The sequence below is a fragment of the Dromaius novaehollandiae genome, chromosome 5, assembly GCF_036370855.1.
Source record: "Dromaius novaehollandiae isolate bDroNov1 chromosome 5, bDroNov1.hap1, whole genome shotgun sequence".
Taxonomy (NCBI): Eukaryota; Metazoa; Chordata; class Aves; order Casuariiformes; family Dromaiidae; genus Dromaius; species Dromaius novaehollandiae.
Window position 1 is genome coordinate 28,969,074 of NC_088102.1, and position 16,426 is coordinate 28,985,499.

Below are 16,426 nucleotides of genomic sequence, written 5' to 3' on the forward strand. Positions count from 1 at the left end.
GCAGATGAAAGGGTGAAGGGGCAAGGCAACCCTCACCTTCTGGGGCATAGGTAAAGGATGCACCACAGGAGCAGCTGCAGCCCCGGGTTCAAAGCCTGGTTATACCAAAAGTGCCAAAGCAGGAGCACAGAGCTGGGCCTACACCACTGGGTCAAGCCTGTGGCTTTGCAAGCAGCCAAGTGGTCTTCTGCCATGGACCTGAGCTGAGGAATTCTTCAGAGTCCAAGGGAGGTCTAAGAAAGGAGCCAAAGCCTAAATGTTCCCTCAGCCATGGGAAATGGAGCCGCTTGCCATACTAGAGAGCTTAGATTTTGCAGGAGAAGGCCCTCCGCACACGCTGAAACCCCCCCACACTCCTGTCTGGGGGGGCCAGAGGAGGATGGGCAGAGCCTGGGCCTAGGCCTGACTCCCGGCCCCGAACCGTAGTGTCAGCGCCCAGAGGCGGCCCTGCCCACCCGGTTCCTACAGGAGCCCCCAGAAGCGCGGGGAGCCAGCGCTCAGGACCCCCCGCGGACACCCCGTCCTCCGGCGCCGCTCGCACAGGCGCCACCCCCGCCCCCAGCCCGCCATGGCGACCGGCCCCCAGCACCGCGGCGCCCCGCGCTCGCGCGGCCGGCCCGGCAGCGCCGCTCGCCATTGGCTGCTGCGCCTGCCCATCAGACCGCGGGGGCGGGGCCGGCGGGCAGGCCGCCGCGGGCTCGTCATCGCGGAGCGACGGCCAGGCCGGGTGTCATGGCGGAGGCGGCGGCGCCCAGCCCGCCCCAGCCCAGCGGCCGCGCGCCGGACACCTGCGCCGAGCCGGCGGCCTCGGAGGTGGCGAGCAGCGCCCTGCGCTCCCTGGCCGGGCTGGTGGGGCAGGTGAGTGCGGGGCGGCGGTCGGGGGCCGGGCTGGCCGCGGGCCCCGCCTGCGCCCTGCTCGCCCCGCGTTGGGGCCCCGGGCAGGTCTCTGCCTCGGCCAAGGGGCCTTTCTGGGCCCCAGGGTTAATTTTAAAGTGCGTCCGCGGAGAGGAGCGAAGCGAAGGCTGCCGTGGATAACGAGGTCGTGCTCGCTGTGGGGGGAGCCGTACAGCTGCTGCCGCGCCGGCTGCGCCCGCCGCCGCGCTGGCAGCTCCGCGGTGCGCGGCCTGGGGCCGAGCGTCGTAGTCTCCTGCTGTCTCGTGGCACTAACGTACACTCCGGAGCTTTTTCATCTGAAGGATAACCTCTCCCGTCATAAACTGCATTCTGCCTGCTAGCTGCATCTTGAAAATTGCTGACTGTGAATTGAAAAGCTGCTAAAAAGTTACTGTAGATTAAGTTAAAGTAAGCAGTCGGGGCTTGATGCACCAAGTGCCTCTCTGTGGGTCAGAACTGTAAAAGCGGCCTTGCTTTGCAGTGGTTCAGCTGAAACACATACTTAAGGCTTTAGTGATGGTGATAAACTATTGTTATTTAATGGATGCTACATTAGTGGTGGGAGGCCCCTGTTAAGAGAGGGCTTTAGTTACAACTTAAACATTTCCTTGAATAGTTTACAGATTAAGTCCTCCTCAATTATGCTGGCATATATGTAGCTCTGTCAAGGCAGTAGAAACACACTCATGCTTTTAAATTTAGACGACACTTTGGAGGTTTGGGGCCAGATGATGAGCAGTAGCTTAAATGTGAGAGACAGAATAGAACTTAATACACTTTTAGTTTACAAAAATACTAAGAAATGTAGTCTGATTAGATATAGAAGTAGTTTGGTAATAACTGTTGACGGATGTGAAATTATTTTCATATGCTATATGTATGCTATATCTACTTCTCACCTCAAAGTAGGTGAGGAAACATCTCAGTTTTCAAACAAAAGGCATCCAGAATTAAGGGCCTGAAAACTGAGTCTCTTGACTAATAAGGATCTCAGTTTTCCTCTCTGTAGAGGGAATAAACACTGTCCTAGATTTGGAATGTGAATGCTGTACTAGACAATGATCATACACAACTGAATATTGGATGCATAGAACTGCTATGACAGGAAAACTATCTGTATATTGAGGATGAAATATCCCGTAATTCTTCACAGTGACTAATTCAAAATCTAATCAGCGAAGAACTAGTGACCATCATTTTCCCCTGATGGATTACTGTCATTCTTTTATGCTGTTGTTCTTATAATGCTGACATGACTGACAGGTCAAACCCTCCTGTTTATGAAAAACATGAGGAAGAATAAAGGAAAAGGTGTTATCTATGGTGCTCATCACACATCCAATTAACTGTTTTTAAACCAACGTTAAACACTGTAGTTTCTGTCTCTTCTTCAGTAGCTTACCTGTTCCCTAGTTTGCTTTACCTGTTCCACCTGTTACCTGATGTGTCACTGTAGAAAGCTTAGTGGTAAAACAGTATTTAGGTGTTGACAGACAATTGCAAGATTCAGATTAGAGTTGCTACACCCCTCAGTTGAGTTACAGTAGTTATGGTGCAGAGTAAAATTGCCCTCATTGGCATTTGGAGTATGCTCATTCCATGACAATTTAAACTTGCTTTACTGTGCACTGAAACAATTTTCGAGTAAGTAAGGGCTTGGTTGCTCCTACTTAGCTGTGGGAGCAGTAACCCTTTTAATTGCTCAACCACAGTCATTTGCAGTTGTCCAATTACACTCTGGGTCTACCAGCACTTGAGTTCTGATAGATTTACATGTGGTGTTTCACCAACTTAACTGACTCTAGTTATCCATCCTACACCTTTGACTGAAGTTACTGATTCCTGCTTTCCCCATTATAGAGATGAGTGAAGTGAAAATGTGCCACGTCACTGGCTATCCAGTTTGTGGTCCACCATACTAGTTTAAATTGGACTTATGCTAATGTGTTGGACTGTAAACAGGAACATTTCTGGCACAGGAGCTTGTTTATTAGAGTCATCACTTGCAGCACAGAGACAGGGAGGACAGCTGGGAATTATAACTCTTCAAACCAGTATGACTTAACTCTGGAAAGTTCTTGAAGCTCTGAGTGACAGTCGTTGTCTTTCATAAAACAGTCTCAAAGGGCTAGAATGGCTTGTGTTCATGTAGATTGCCACAGAATAGACTATTGGACTGTAAGGATAGAGAAGCTTTGAAATTATCAAATCACAGAATTTATAAGCCTGCTTGTCACAGTTCTTATAGGTAAAAGAATGTGAAACAATGAGAAAACTAATCGTATTGTACTAAAAACACGTTCAGATGCAGGATAGGTTTGTTCTTTACTTATTTTTAAAAATGATGTCTATGAATTTAGAACATCCTTGGTAACATTCCTAATCACTTATCTCTGATTTGTTCTAAGCCAGAAGCTCAACTGATTCTGTACATTACACCATCTTCATAGGAGCCATACCATATAATATGAAGGCACATGTCAGCTGTTTCTTTTTGAAAAAGGAGGACTATTAAGGAATTGCATTAGGACTCCTATTTTGTTCCGTTAAAGATGACTTATATCTACACCTTTTTTTTGCCGTATCTGTGGACTATAATTTAGTATACAGCAGATGTTATTCTAGAAACTTTGTGAAGAAACATTTGATTCAGATAATGCCCTACAGATGATCACATATGCACGTATTTAATTCTTAAGGTAAAGTTTAATTCTTAATTCTTACTAAATTCTTAATACATTCTTGGATTTGTAAGGTGTTCTAAACATTACTTTTTCTACATCCTCTGTAGATTAAGTACTAAACAGGAAAACAACTTGTATGAAAACTGTATAAAATACGTATCTAGCCAGACAAAGAGATTGATTCAATTAATTGCTGTTTTATAGTGAGTTTCTAATATTTTGATACACACATAAAAAACCTACAAGCTTGTTTACTCTTCCAGTAGTTTTTCTGTCTGTAAAAATCAGATCTCCCAGTTCCTTTGCTATGTCACTGATTTGGGAACTCACACTGGGTTTAACAAGGCTATTCTTTGAGTAAACAATGAAGGCTCAGGCTTGTAGTTCACAAAATTGTTATGATAATGCTAGATTTAAAAACTAATGTAGAGCAACTTGATGTTTTTTGCCTTCAGTGTAATGGAAGCATTCTTACATTTGCTTCTTGTAGTTTCTTCATATACTGTGCTGTGGATTCACAAACCAAGTGCATATGGATTCTGTGTTCTTGTCTATAACATTTGATACTATTAGATGTTAGCTATCTTTAGATCATATGCTAAAAGCACAGTGTATGGGGTTGATGTGGATCCTTTTGTTCATGTGTCTGAGGCCTGATTTCTTTTTTTAATTTTTTTTTTTAACTGGAAGAATTAGATGTTAGAAGTAAAGATGTGCACTTGACTTGAGAATTCTATGTCTGAAACTGAGTAACTGCAGGTCCAGTTGATTGAAACAAGAATTTTATCTGCATTTATAATTTGGGAGATGGGTTGTTTGGTTCAAAAACAACCTACTTGGCTTTGGGAAATGAAGTGTTCCTCATTTCATGGTCTTCTGAGAAGAGTTTACTGGAACAAAAATAGCAAAGGTGGATGTGAAAGTACATATAGTCCATTAGTGATTAATAAAAATCAGTTTAGTATTGTAAAGTGGAAGTTTATTTTTGGCTTAGAGAGGATGTGTAGTTCCTTTAAAGACAACTTCAGATTCTCTGTCTCTCTTATTGTTTTAGGAGTTAAATACTGCCATTTCTCATCAAAGAGAATATAGTATGGAAGTTGTTATTTTGTTCTGATTGTATATATAGAGAAATGTTGGATTTGAAAACAGGTTTAACAGTTGAAAAGAAGTTGATGTCTGGTCTAGAGTTTGCTTAACCTGGAGATTTTGTGAAGTTTTATATTTTTCTTTCCTCCCTGTATTAGAACATTTTAATACTGATTATTTTTAATATAAAGCCTGCTTTGGATTAGCAACAAGCAGAAATTACATGAATGTGGGCGAGCCCTTGGTCATACAGGTTCATACAGCCTTTCAAGTGTCAGAATAAAATACATAAATTTACAGGAAACTCAAAAAAAAAAAAAAACCCAACCCCTTTGTACTGGGTGCATGTTTGTCATCTGTTAAGAGATTTGAGTAATTACCATGAACAGTGTGTTTTAGTGTGATAGCTAATCAAATTGAGAACTAACCAAAGTTAAAGGTTAAATTAATAGAATAAGAGTGTGATTAGGTAGTTAAACATTTTTACTTTCTGAACATACTGTACAAATACTAGCTTAGTTTGAAAATGCAGCTGCTTGGATTATAATTGACATAAAGCTTCTCTTATGGCCTCGGATAAAAATGCAATCTATCTGAGATGGAGAATATTTGTTGTCTTGTATAAGTCTTGTGTACTTTTGTGTCAGTATTAAATACAATATAACAGCATAACTTTTGTGATGATGTTTGTTTTGCCCTTTTGAAGCTTAACCTTGGAGATGATATTGTGAAAGTTGTAATCGATTGGAGCAAGCTTCAAAGCACATCGACACTTCAGCCAGCATTGCTCTTTAGTGCACTTCAGCAGCATGTTTTATGTTTGCAGGTAAATATTTCGTCGGACACATTCAACTTGACTGAAGAGATCAACAACTGAATGTAGTTAAATTACCTAAAGTGTAAAATTTCAGTTGTTATGATCTTATGTTTCTATGTCCAACAAGAAAGAATGCAAATATGTTATATGCTTGGGAGTCCACTGCGCTTCGTAGGTGCTTAAACCTATGTATTTTTCAGAATAGTGGGGGAATAGCCACTGTAGATGAGCAGGCTGAATAAATGCAGCCTCATTGATTTCTAGACTTGCATTGTAAATGTGATACATTTCCATCTATGGTGGGTTATAATTAAGCAATAAGACACGGCAGGTGTGTGTCATGCTATGATAATGATTCCATGCATTGGGTGAGTTTTGAGGCTCATGGAGTGCTTTCAGTGGTTCAAGAAGTGGCATTATCCCAGCATGACACATCCTGGAGTGTCTTACTGCAATTAAATATATTTTCAGCGTAGTTTTTTTTTTTAAAAAGAGTAATTTCTTTGACATTAATGTCTCATCTTGCCAAGTAGCCAGTCATCATTACTGTCATTTCTTTTAACTGTTTGAAACTTCCCAACCCTGTCAAAAGTAACTAATTTAGTTGTGTGCAGGGGAGGATGAGCTGTTTGTCAGCTAGTAACTGAACAGTATTTTGACCTTGATAGTTCATCTGTTAAAGGTGAGGATTTGAATACACCTCATTTGTCACTTCAGCTATTCAATGAAACTGTTTCAAGTGTGTAGTACTGAGAGGGTGGAAAATGAAGGAAGTTTCTGTGTTTGTTTGTCTGCAGGTATAAGAAAGACCCTTTATATTTTCCAGACACAAAAAATCTTTGGTGTGATAAACAAAAAAAGTTAAAAAAAAGAAAAACCAAGATAAAAGCAAATTAATATTAATTGCCGTGTTCTTACAGAATTTAAATCCATTTCAGGAAATCTGACTGATAGAAATCGTGTTGTGCTTAAAAAAAAAAAAGAATTCTGGATTTCTAGGTGAAAAATAAGCTGTAAAATTCAAGCTAAATGAAACTGGTAGAAAAAAAATGGGTAGTTTGACTTACTCTGTGTACCAAGATTTTTGTTTTTACATCTTGTGTAAGAGTTATTCCAGTAGAATAATCATTTATTTTGCTGCTACAAGCGTCAGTGCATTCTCTCATTTAATTTCATGACCTAAGTAGATAATCAACCGTGTCAGGAAAAGCATGTGTTCAGGATAACACCTATATATTTCATGTCTGTGTTCTCTCATTCACTTGGGCAACTGCAGTTTCAAGTGGAGAATGTAGTGCTGTGGTGATAAAGTAAAGGCTTTACAGAGTGAAAGCATTGGCTTTCATGTTAAGGAGGAAAAATACTAAGCCTTACTGTTCTGAGTAGGCATTTGAATGACATGTTAATTAAGTGGCATTGGTGCCAAAGACTGAAGCTTTGATTTAGCTAGTAACAGATGAGTAGCAGACAGATTTTCTCAGAAATTTGGGGATTTTCCTATACAAACCTCTAAAAGGCACAGATCAAAAAGGCCAAAATCATGGTGTTCACAACAGTACTTGGAACTATAGCATTTTTATTACTGTTATGTATCAGAAGCAGACATTGTAGTTTGATTGCAGTTTGTAAAATTATTTCAGTTATTTCATGTTAGAAATTGTAATAATGCTTGGCCTTTTTTTTTTTTTTTAAACCCTAATGTATTGCTTTTTGTTTAGCCTCTTTTAGAAACACTCCAGTCATTGATTAAAGAGGAAAATGTTGAACCTGCAGGTAAAATGGAAGGCCAGACTTGTGAAACAAGTTTTGATGTTTATGACATTAACTCTCAGACTGAAGAAAAGTATGGAGGTTATGACTCAGGAGATCTGAAGGATGCTCATATTAATTTTGATCCAGAGGTGGTCCAAATAAAGGCTGGAAAAGCAGAAGTGAGTGATTTGCCTAAATTAAAAAAAAAAAAATTCTGGATTTTAAATTTAAAGAATGAAATAGATATATGCCATCATGTTTATTACCTGCAGATTGACAGGCGGATATCAGCCTTCATCGAGAGGAAACAAGCTGAGATCAATGAAAATAATGTCAGGGAATTTTGCAATGTTATTGATTGTAATCAAGGTAACTGGCTAGCCAGACTTTATCTTCATAGCAATTTAAGAGGGTCGTTTTTGTTTGTTTTGATTTTTTTCAAAGGAACTATTCTATATTTATAACAGAAATTTATTTTTAGAGTAACTTTGTTTTCAAGTTAAGAACATGCATGTGCACTGCAGATATTATTAGATAGACAAAAAAAGACCAAAAAAAATCACTGAGTGACGATGTTTAATGGATTACATACAGAAAGATTATAGCCATTACTGTGTTCATTTTAAGAACTGTGGTCTTAAATCAGATGATTTTGTCGCTATTGTTAATGATGTTTTAGCTCTATGTTGCTTTCAAAGTCAACAGAATAGCAATTCAGAAATGTCTTGTCAATTGTGTAGTGGAAGTTGGACTTAATGTTAGTTACACTAACACATGTACTAAAAAGATTTTTTTTTAGTCAAATTGAATTGCTAACTACTTAGAATAACTCACTTTTTTATTTCACCATAACTCATGTTATTGGTGTTTTTATTGGATGCTGCTGGCGCAACTGACTGTATCTAGAACCAGTCTCAAATTTGTCTGGTAGGCTGGATCCCATTAGCATGGTCAGTGGCTATATAACCAAATGTGTCTTAAAAGTGAAGACACTTTTATCTAAAAACAAGTAACAAGGAGACAGTTTTTTCATGGTATCTGTGAACTTGGATGTGCATTGTCTCTGTGATTTATTTATATTTTCAGAGATCAAAGTTTATTGTTCCATAAACTTTATAGGAGGAAAATTTAACTCCTTGAATATTAGTTGGAATGAAAATCACATCTAAAGTCTAGGAGAAGATGCTAGATAGTAAAATACTACTTCCTAAAACTGTTAATTAAGTACAGAAGAAACAATGATAGGACTTTTCTGTGTATGTTCACTCATAATAAAATATTTCTAAACCTTTAGGTGTATACAAACAGAGATAAGATATAGGCATTAGAATAAGCCAAGGTGGACTGTATTTCCGCATTTTAGAGTTAAACAAATCCAGGAAGCCACAGGCACCAGAATAAATGCAGGAAGGTAAAAAAAGAATGCTGATGAGCAAACTAGACCAGTCTAAAAGTAGGAAGAATGTAGTTTCAAGGAAGGATGTAAAAGCAGAATAACAGTGGTAAGCAGTGAAAATACTTCCATACAAGAAGAAAGAAATAAGTTACAGAGAAACACAACAAAAAGCGAAAACTAAATGGAGTGTAAATTGGAAGACATTTGGTCCTGATCCAATAAACTATGTATACATATGTGTATACATTTATATAAGTGACTTATCCAATTAAACCCAATAGGTCCATGCAAGTGTGTAAAATTATTTATGAGCAAGTGTTTATAGGAACTGAATAAATTACTTTTGATGTTTTTGTTGTATGAAAAATTTAAATTAGATTTATTAAAAGCCTGGAAGTTGATGATGGTTAGAATATTTTAAATTATAAATACATGAGCAGGGCCTCACTGTCTTTTGTTATTACTTGTTCAGAAAATAGCTGTGCCAGAACAGATGCAATTTTCACACCATATCCTGGATTTAAAAGCCATATAAAAGGTAAGCAACTATTTTTATTAAGAGTGTCCAGATAGAAGAGCACTAATAAATTTTTGGCTTATTGAGTGCTCAAAAAATGGAAACTTATGTACAGATTTTTGACTCTAATGAATACTTTTTAAATCTTCCCTTACTCCTCTAAGGTTTTCAATCCTACTCCTGCTTCGTTAGGCTGATGCTTAAGCACTAAGCACCAAAACAAACTAGCTTGTTTCCATTGTCTGAAAGAAAAGATGGAAAAGATAAAGCAGAACAGATAAAACAGAGAAGCTGAACAATTCTTAGCTTTTTGTCTAAAGTGAGGCTAGGAATTTAGTTAAGGGATTGCAATGAAAATTATCGTGTTTTCTGTTAGTGTAATTATACTGAATTAACAAATAATTTAGAAGGGACACAGTGGAAGCTGAGGCAGAGATTTATAGGAGATGACAGCTTGGGGAGGAAGGTTTTCCACTGCACTACCTTTTGGAAGGGAATAAATGGTGTAGAAATGATTGTCCGCCAAAAGTTACGTATGAACGATTGCTTGACTGTCTACAGCTCTCTAGGCATACGGAAGTTACTCTGAGAGAAAAACAAAACAACAAAAGAGAAGTAACCCCCTCTTCCATTTTGAGAGGAGTAACATTCAGTTATCCACTTGAATTCCTTCCTTCAGGAAAGCTCAGAGTAATACTGTGAAGCATGGTGCTAGATATAACCATTAAAGGGTCTGGTGAGCTAAGAGGGAGATGGGGGAGTTTAAGCACCTTTCACTAAGAACCCCTTTAACTAGTTTTTTTTTTTTTTTAACTGAGTGCTAGTTTTTATCTCAGATGGTAGAGTATTACAGGAAAGAAAGGTTGTACTTCAAGTAACCGAAACCTGAACAGTTCAGAACTGGCATTTGAATAACACTTAGAAAGCAATTGGAAGTGAAACCAGCATAAACTGTGAAGCAAGAATGTAACATGTGGCCTTCATGAAGTTCTGAGTAAGAAGGTATGTCAGTATGGAGTTCACAGCATAGACTTTAAGCCTGCAGTAGTCCTATCACAAAAGGCTTGAGAAATGACCCTGATTTAAAGAGAAGTGGCCAAAATCTCTTGACCAGGACATAGGTGGCAGTGGGAAAAATCCTGCACCCAGAAGCAGCTGAGGATTCAGTAAAGCAGTTAGTTACCTGAATAACAAAAATTAGAGAGAACTTCTTTACTAAGATGCACTTCTCCATATCTGGTTTTAACAGACTTTATTTATGATGCTTTCTGTAATGTTACGGTAGACTTTTTTCTGGCCTCTTCTTCATATCCACAACAGTTCACACATACAACTGCTGACACAGATGCTTGTTTTACCACTGTTTTTCTGCAGCTAACAACAAATTCTTGAGACTTCCATCCTATGTGAATATATGAGGATAATTTTTCCTTCGATATAGACGTTAAGCCCTAGGGTTTTAGTTTACTCATAGGTAAAATTTCTTTAAGCAAATACTTTTGTTGAACCTCTAATCTCAATGTCTGTGGGACCCTTTAGAGATGATATTGTGAAACTGATGAGACTAGTAGAGTTTTTAATTATATAACTAAATAACACTTTTTTATTGTTTTAATTAGATGTGCCTTGATATGTTTCATGTGCATATATGCTAAAATTGTGTTATCTTTACCTAGTTTCTAGGGTAGTAAATACATATGGGCCTCAGACTAGATCTGAAGGAGCACATGGATCCAATCACAAAGCCAATGTACCCATTCATGATTGTGGAAACCAAGCCATCGAGGAAAGATTACAAAACATTGAAGCACACTTACGGTTACAGACAGGTTTGTCTCATATTTTAATTGTGGTGTTAGTGTACCAGTGTGTACTATAGGTATAACTACTGTAGTAAAACTGGAAAGTCTAAAAGTTCTGTGACTGTAAAAACAGTGGGCTAGATTCAGTAAAGGGTTTAGCCACCAAAAGGGCTACAGTTTAATGTTTAAAATCTTATACCCAAAATGAAATCTGGGTTTATGCCCAAACTAAGATTCTGAGTTAATTAATCTATACTTTTTGGTGCCAATGGAGAGAGAAGCATGTCAGAATGGCATTTAAAACAGTCTGGAATTTAGAGGTAGGGTTCTCTCTAGCCAGTGAAGTCCATTTGCCTTAACTTACTTAACAGGAAAAGCTGTGGTCAGGGCTTGATCCTCCTTCATGGATGCCTGGTTGCAGGTTGGGAATAGGATGAAACCGAAAAGACAACCTCAAACTTTTTCCTAAAGGTGGATGATTCTTGGAACAGTTACATGAGAAACTTGCTTCTGTTTCCCAAAAGGTGGGAAGCTGTTGTCAGTACTTCCCTTTCCCTGTGCAGACCTGAGTCCACACCTTTCACTAAAGTAAATGCTATAGCAACCATCCTCTTAGCTGTTTTGAATAGTTGCTTTCTCATGCCAGCCTCAGTTTTCTAGAAAACGAATCAGGGGGGTGTTTGCCAAGGAATTGACTCCTGTCCAAATCATTATTCTTGGGGAAGGTCTCAAGATCATTTGTTACATCTCCCAGCAGCTTCACAGTGAGTATTCATTTGGGAAGGTAACCTGCCTCAGCCACCTGCTTACCCACTTCTTGGTTCTGAGTACTGAGAGAGATCTCAACTCACCACCTGTTATTCAGAACAGCTTCTTCTAGTGCTACTACTGCTCTTTTCCCTTTACAATAAGAGACAGCTGTATTAAGAATGAGAACTTAGCTGATTTAATTAGTAGCTGCTGAGTGATGAGTAGGGAGCAAAACTGAAGGAGAAGAGCTAGCCACAAAGTTGTCTCTCTGAAGTGAAGAAATAGAAATGATGAATGGCTTAAAAAAAAATCCTATTTCAGTAGTTTGTGGCACAGAACTGGTTTATTTAACAGACCTAGACATAAATTGAAAGGGGTGGCAAGAGAGGTGAAACTTGCTGAGGCCTTGCTTGTTACTACTGTTCAGAACCAGGCTATCATTTTGACTGGGATAGCCTGTAGTTTAGTTATGCTAAACAGTGATCTCAGTCTACAGAGTGCCATGTAGCATAAATCAGATGCTTTCTGAAACTGATTTTTTTGATGAGTTCTGTTAGTACTTGGGAAAACAAGCCTGAGCTGTTATAATAAATGTGCAAATGTCAAGTATTTTGTTGTTGTTATTTTTTAAACTGTTGTTCCATTCTACACACACACATTTCTCCTCCACACTTCTCCCTTCCATGGTCAGGCAAATGCTGTTCATCTAAGTCATCAAGTGCAGCGTATATCTATCTGCTGATGCTTGATGGAGATAGGCTTCCTTCAGGGCAATCTTAGATCAGTGCTGGATTCACGTGTGGCCCTTCTGCTCCTCCTGATGCTGCACTCAGTTTTGAAGTGGTAGCATTTGGTACCAGTGTACTGTGAGAGTGATTGTTAGTTGTTCTAGGAACTTTGTCAGATTTTTTTGAACCGCCTACACAAAGTTGCCTGTTACCTTCAGTGATTGTACTGGCTTATCAGCCAGGTTTTACCCTGAATCATATTAATTACCCTGCCTTTTTATTTTCACAGCCACCTGTTTTGTTGCCGCTACAGGTTGATAGCTGGACTCAAAAGAATTCACCTGTAAAGTTTGCAAATCTTTTGTTAATGAAGTTCCTCGAGTGCTTTTCCTGATTTCTTTGCATTTGTACTGGTATACTTAGGTGGTCCTGTACCAAGAGACATTTATCAGAGAATTAAGAAGCTTGAAGATAAAATCCTTGAGCTGGAAGGACTGTCCCCTGAGTATTTTCAATCTGTGGTAAGAAATTCTGTCAGTTTCATTTAGCATTTGGTACTTCTCTGCTTAGATCTTTGACGTACAAACAAAAACTTAAGGAATTAGAGGGTAGATACTATTGGTAGAAAAGTTTGGCTTGATTTTTATGGATACATTTCACACAGACCATCTAAATGAGTTCATATTTCTACCTACTTTCTCCTTTGAAAGAAAATACTGTTTGTGGAGGAAAAAAATTGTAGCCACCTGAGCTTAACTGATTTGTAAGAAACAAACATATTAAAGAGGGTGCATTTCCCCCCGCCCCTTTAAAATTTGGAACATTTCTGATGACAAAAATTGACAAAAATTGTGATCTTGATGCAAATGATTTTTGGCTTAGTCAGCTGGAACTCTTTGGGCTTCTGTACGTGATCTCATTAAGATTATGACAGATCAGTCTAAAGACCAGCTATGTGAAATGGCTGTTCCAAGAAGATATGGAGTGAGTAAAACCTTTAGAACCCCATGAGACACAATTTCTATGACTTTGGATTTTTGTTGATAGTCTTTGGGCAGAGTTCTCTCTCTCTAAGTGTGTGTAGGTGGTAAAAGTGCTGTGTACTATGTTTCTTTCTGAATAGCAAACCTTATTCTTCATTCACTGAAGGAGGTTAAAGCAAAGGGACATTTGTGGTTACTATGTCAGGCTCTGCTTGGCTTTGGAAATTTCTGATCAATTTTCATGCTCTTCTTTCTCTCCCCACTTAATCAGTCAGAATATCTCTTTTACTGCTGATCTCATTTTAATTTGTATATTCTTCTGCTGGTCTCAAGGGAGAAGAGTCAGCATTTAAAAAAGAACAGAAATAATTTTGTTTTTATTTGTGTTGAGACCATTAAAGTCTTTTGATTTGTGAGACTATTCTTTCAAGTTATTGGAAACTAAAAAAATGTGTACTTAATATGCTGAAATTTCCCTGGAAAGCGCTTTGGGATATTCTCCAGTATGGTGATCTGGATGAAATATGTAATGGTAGCAATAGTACTGTTGTACAGTAATTAGCATCTTCTTTGTCTGAACAAAATTTTGCATTAATATTGGCATTATTACAGGAAAAATTTAGAAAAATATTGACAATGTTTCAAAATGTGGATATTGATCTTTGTCTGAAGGAAGCTTCAGTTAAGTTGTTAGTTAATATGTCGGCTGCAGAGTGTCAAGAAGCTTGAACAGCTTCTGACTTCTCTCCACTAGTATTTCTCATGATCCAAAGTAAACTTCATAACCAAAAAAAATTTCTTTTATCCATGGGATGGCAGTCAGTATTCTTTCTGTGCTCTTAAGATTCTTGTCAATGTTTTTTATAGGCTCTGTAGATTTCAGAATTACAATGCAACATTAAGTCTGTTTTGGCCATCTCTTTTTTCTTTAGAGCTATTCTGGCAAGAGGAGAAAGGTCCAGCCTCCCCATGTAAGTGCTGTGAAGTTTTGTTGACTTATTTCAGGATGTTTTGGGGAAAAGTGATCAGAAGCTCTACCAAGCAAATATCTGACTTCTCAGAAATAGCTGCATCAGTTTTGGATAGCTTGCTGGCAGGGTGAGGGAGGGAAGGAGAAAGAAAGTTAATGAATGAGTCCTGTAAGAGTCTGTACTAGTGTGGTAGTTACTACCAGTTTATTAGTTTTAGAAATATAAAATCATAATTATATTAGAATTAATTACATTACAAGTATGTAATTACTATTCAAAAACACTAGTTAGTGTTTTCACTAATTAGAAGAATGATGAAATTGAATAAACCTGTAATAGTTGTGGATGATGCCCCCAGCTTGGATAACAAGCACACTGTGAATTCTGATCAGCTTCTAATAACATCTTCTGGCTTGGTTTTGTGGGGTTTTTTTATTGCTTTACCAATGTATGAAGAGATGACAAAAATGGGAACGGCCAACTAGGCAAAAGTGCTGCAGAAAGACTTGAAATTGCAACAGATACTAACCTAAGTCAGTGAGACTTGCCTTTTTTTCATAGCACCATCACTTAAGGGAATGTTTTAACAGTGTACATTAGGCTATAAGAGAGAATTTCTCCTCAGCGCAAGTGAGGCCATACTTCCTACACCGTGGGAGCAGTGGACTGGGGAGAATGTTTAGAAAGAGGTGGCATAAATGAGGCATAAGGATCTAGATTTCTTTAGACCAGAAAAAACCCATCCATAGTAAAAATATTTTTATAAAAATAAGGGTGATGACCAGTTCTTTGTGTAAGAAGAGGTCAAAAAGATTACCAGCTAAGTGGGCACAGAGGAGACTGACACTGGATAACAGGAAAAAAACTCTCCAGGTTTAAAGGTAGATTCTATAAGATCGAGGTAGTCTGGGCCAGGATCTTACCCTCAGAGATTTTTTTGTTTTTAATGAACAGGTTAAACAAGCTTCTAATGGAAATAGCACAGATACATTGGTCCAAGATTAGGACTGATCTGTCATTTTCTTCCAAGTTTGCATTCTTTTTCTTTTAAGTTTGAATGTAGTTTATGGCTATTTAAACAGTTCTGTGAAAGTATTTCTGTCATTTAGTGCAATATGTAATGGCCTCAAGTATCAAGTGCTAGGCCACTTCTGTAGCATTTACAAGATGTAAGTGATTGTGGTTTTTGTTTTGTTCTTTTAGCAGAACTATTCATTGGCTGAACTTGATGAAAAGATCAATGCTATTAAACAGGCATTACTGAGGAAAACAAAAGAAAGCAAGTCCAAGGAGGCTGAGCGGCTTCTTTGATAATGGAAGAAAGAAAATCTTTTCAGAATCTTCATCATGCTTTACACATACCTAAAACGTAGACCTGAGTAGTGTTCATCGGAGATGACTTTAGCCATGAAAACAAAGCATGCATGTAAGCTCATTGTGGATGATTTTGATTGCTTTAAAATGAATATTCCTGAAAGCAAGCTATCTGATTAATGAAATAATTACTTAAAAATGGAGGAATGTTTTAGAAATAGCGTTCTTATAATCTGTTCCCTTCTGTTATAAAGGAGGATTGCAGCACTGTTCGTATGTGGAAAGTTTTAACCTGCATGGAAAACCTACATTTCATGTGTAATTCTTCTTGATGATGTGGTATTCAAAATGGCTGTCTTTATGCAAACTATTTACATATTTCAAAACTTGTGAAATAAAGTGAAATACTTCCTGATGAGTAAACTGTCTTATTAGTAAAGACATTACAAAAATTTCAGTGTACATACTTACCAGCAGTTTCTTCCCTGTCTTTTTTTTTTTTTTTTTAAACACAGAGTTTAGAAGTGCAGGAAACTGCATTTCTGCCACATTTCAAACAAAAAGGTTACAGATATCTTACATGTGTAGAGACACCTCTTACTCACCTCCTCTGTGCCCTGTGAGAATCCAAGCTTCATACCCTGCTAACAAGTTATTACATTCTGAAGGTGATTCTGGGAATGGTGGTGGTGGAGTGTGCCAACAGGCACACCCAGGCAGTTGTGAGTG

At 38.3% G+C, this 16,426-nt stretch overlaps 1 protein-coding gene across 2 annotated transcripts; it reads left to right on the plus strand.

Annotated features, from left to right (window-relative positions):
- Positions 1–675: 675 nt before the first annotated feature.
- MBIP (MAP3K12 binding inhibitory protein 1) lies at positions 676–16,112 on the plus strand. Of its 2 annotated transcripts, none has more exons than XM_026120439.2 (9): positions 676–858; positions 5,374–5,493; positions 7,203–7,415; positions 7,509–7,605; positions 9,105–9,170; positions 10,826–10,978; positions 12,853–12,950; positions 14,345–14,383; positions 15,587–16,112. In XM_026120439.2, exons 1-9 carry the CDS (start codon positions 733–735, stop codon positions 15,692–15,694), a joined length of 1,020 nt encoding a protein of 339 aa, XP_025976224.2. In that variant the 5' UTR covers positions 676–732; the 3' UTR covers positions 15,695–16,112. The 2 variants fall into 2 exon arrangements, with proteins under 2 accessions (XP_025976224.2, XP_064368417.1); XM_064512347.1 differs by having other exon boundaries at positions 15,590–16,112.
- Positions 16,113–16,426: the final 314 nt, after the last annotated feature.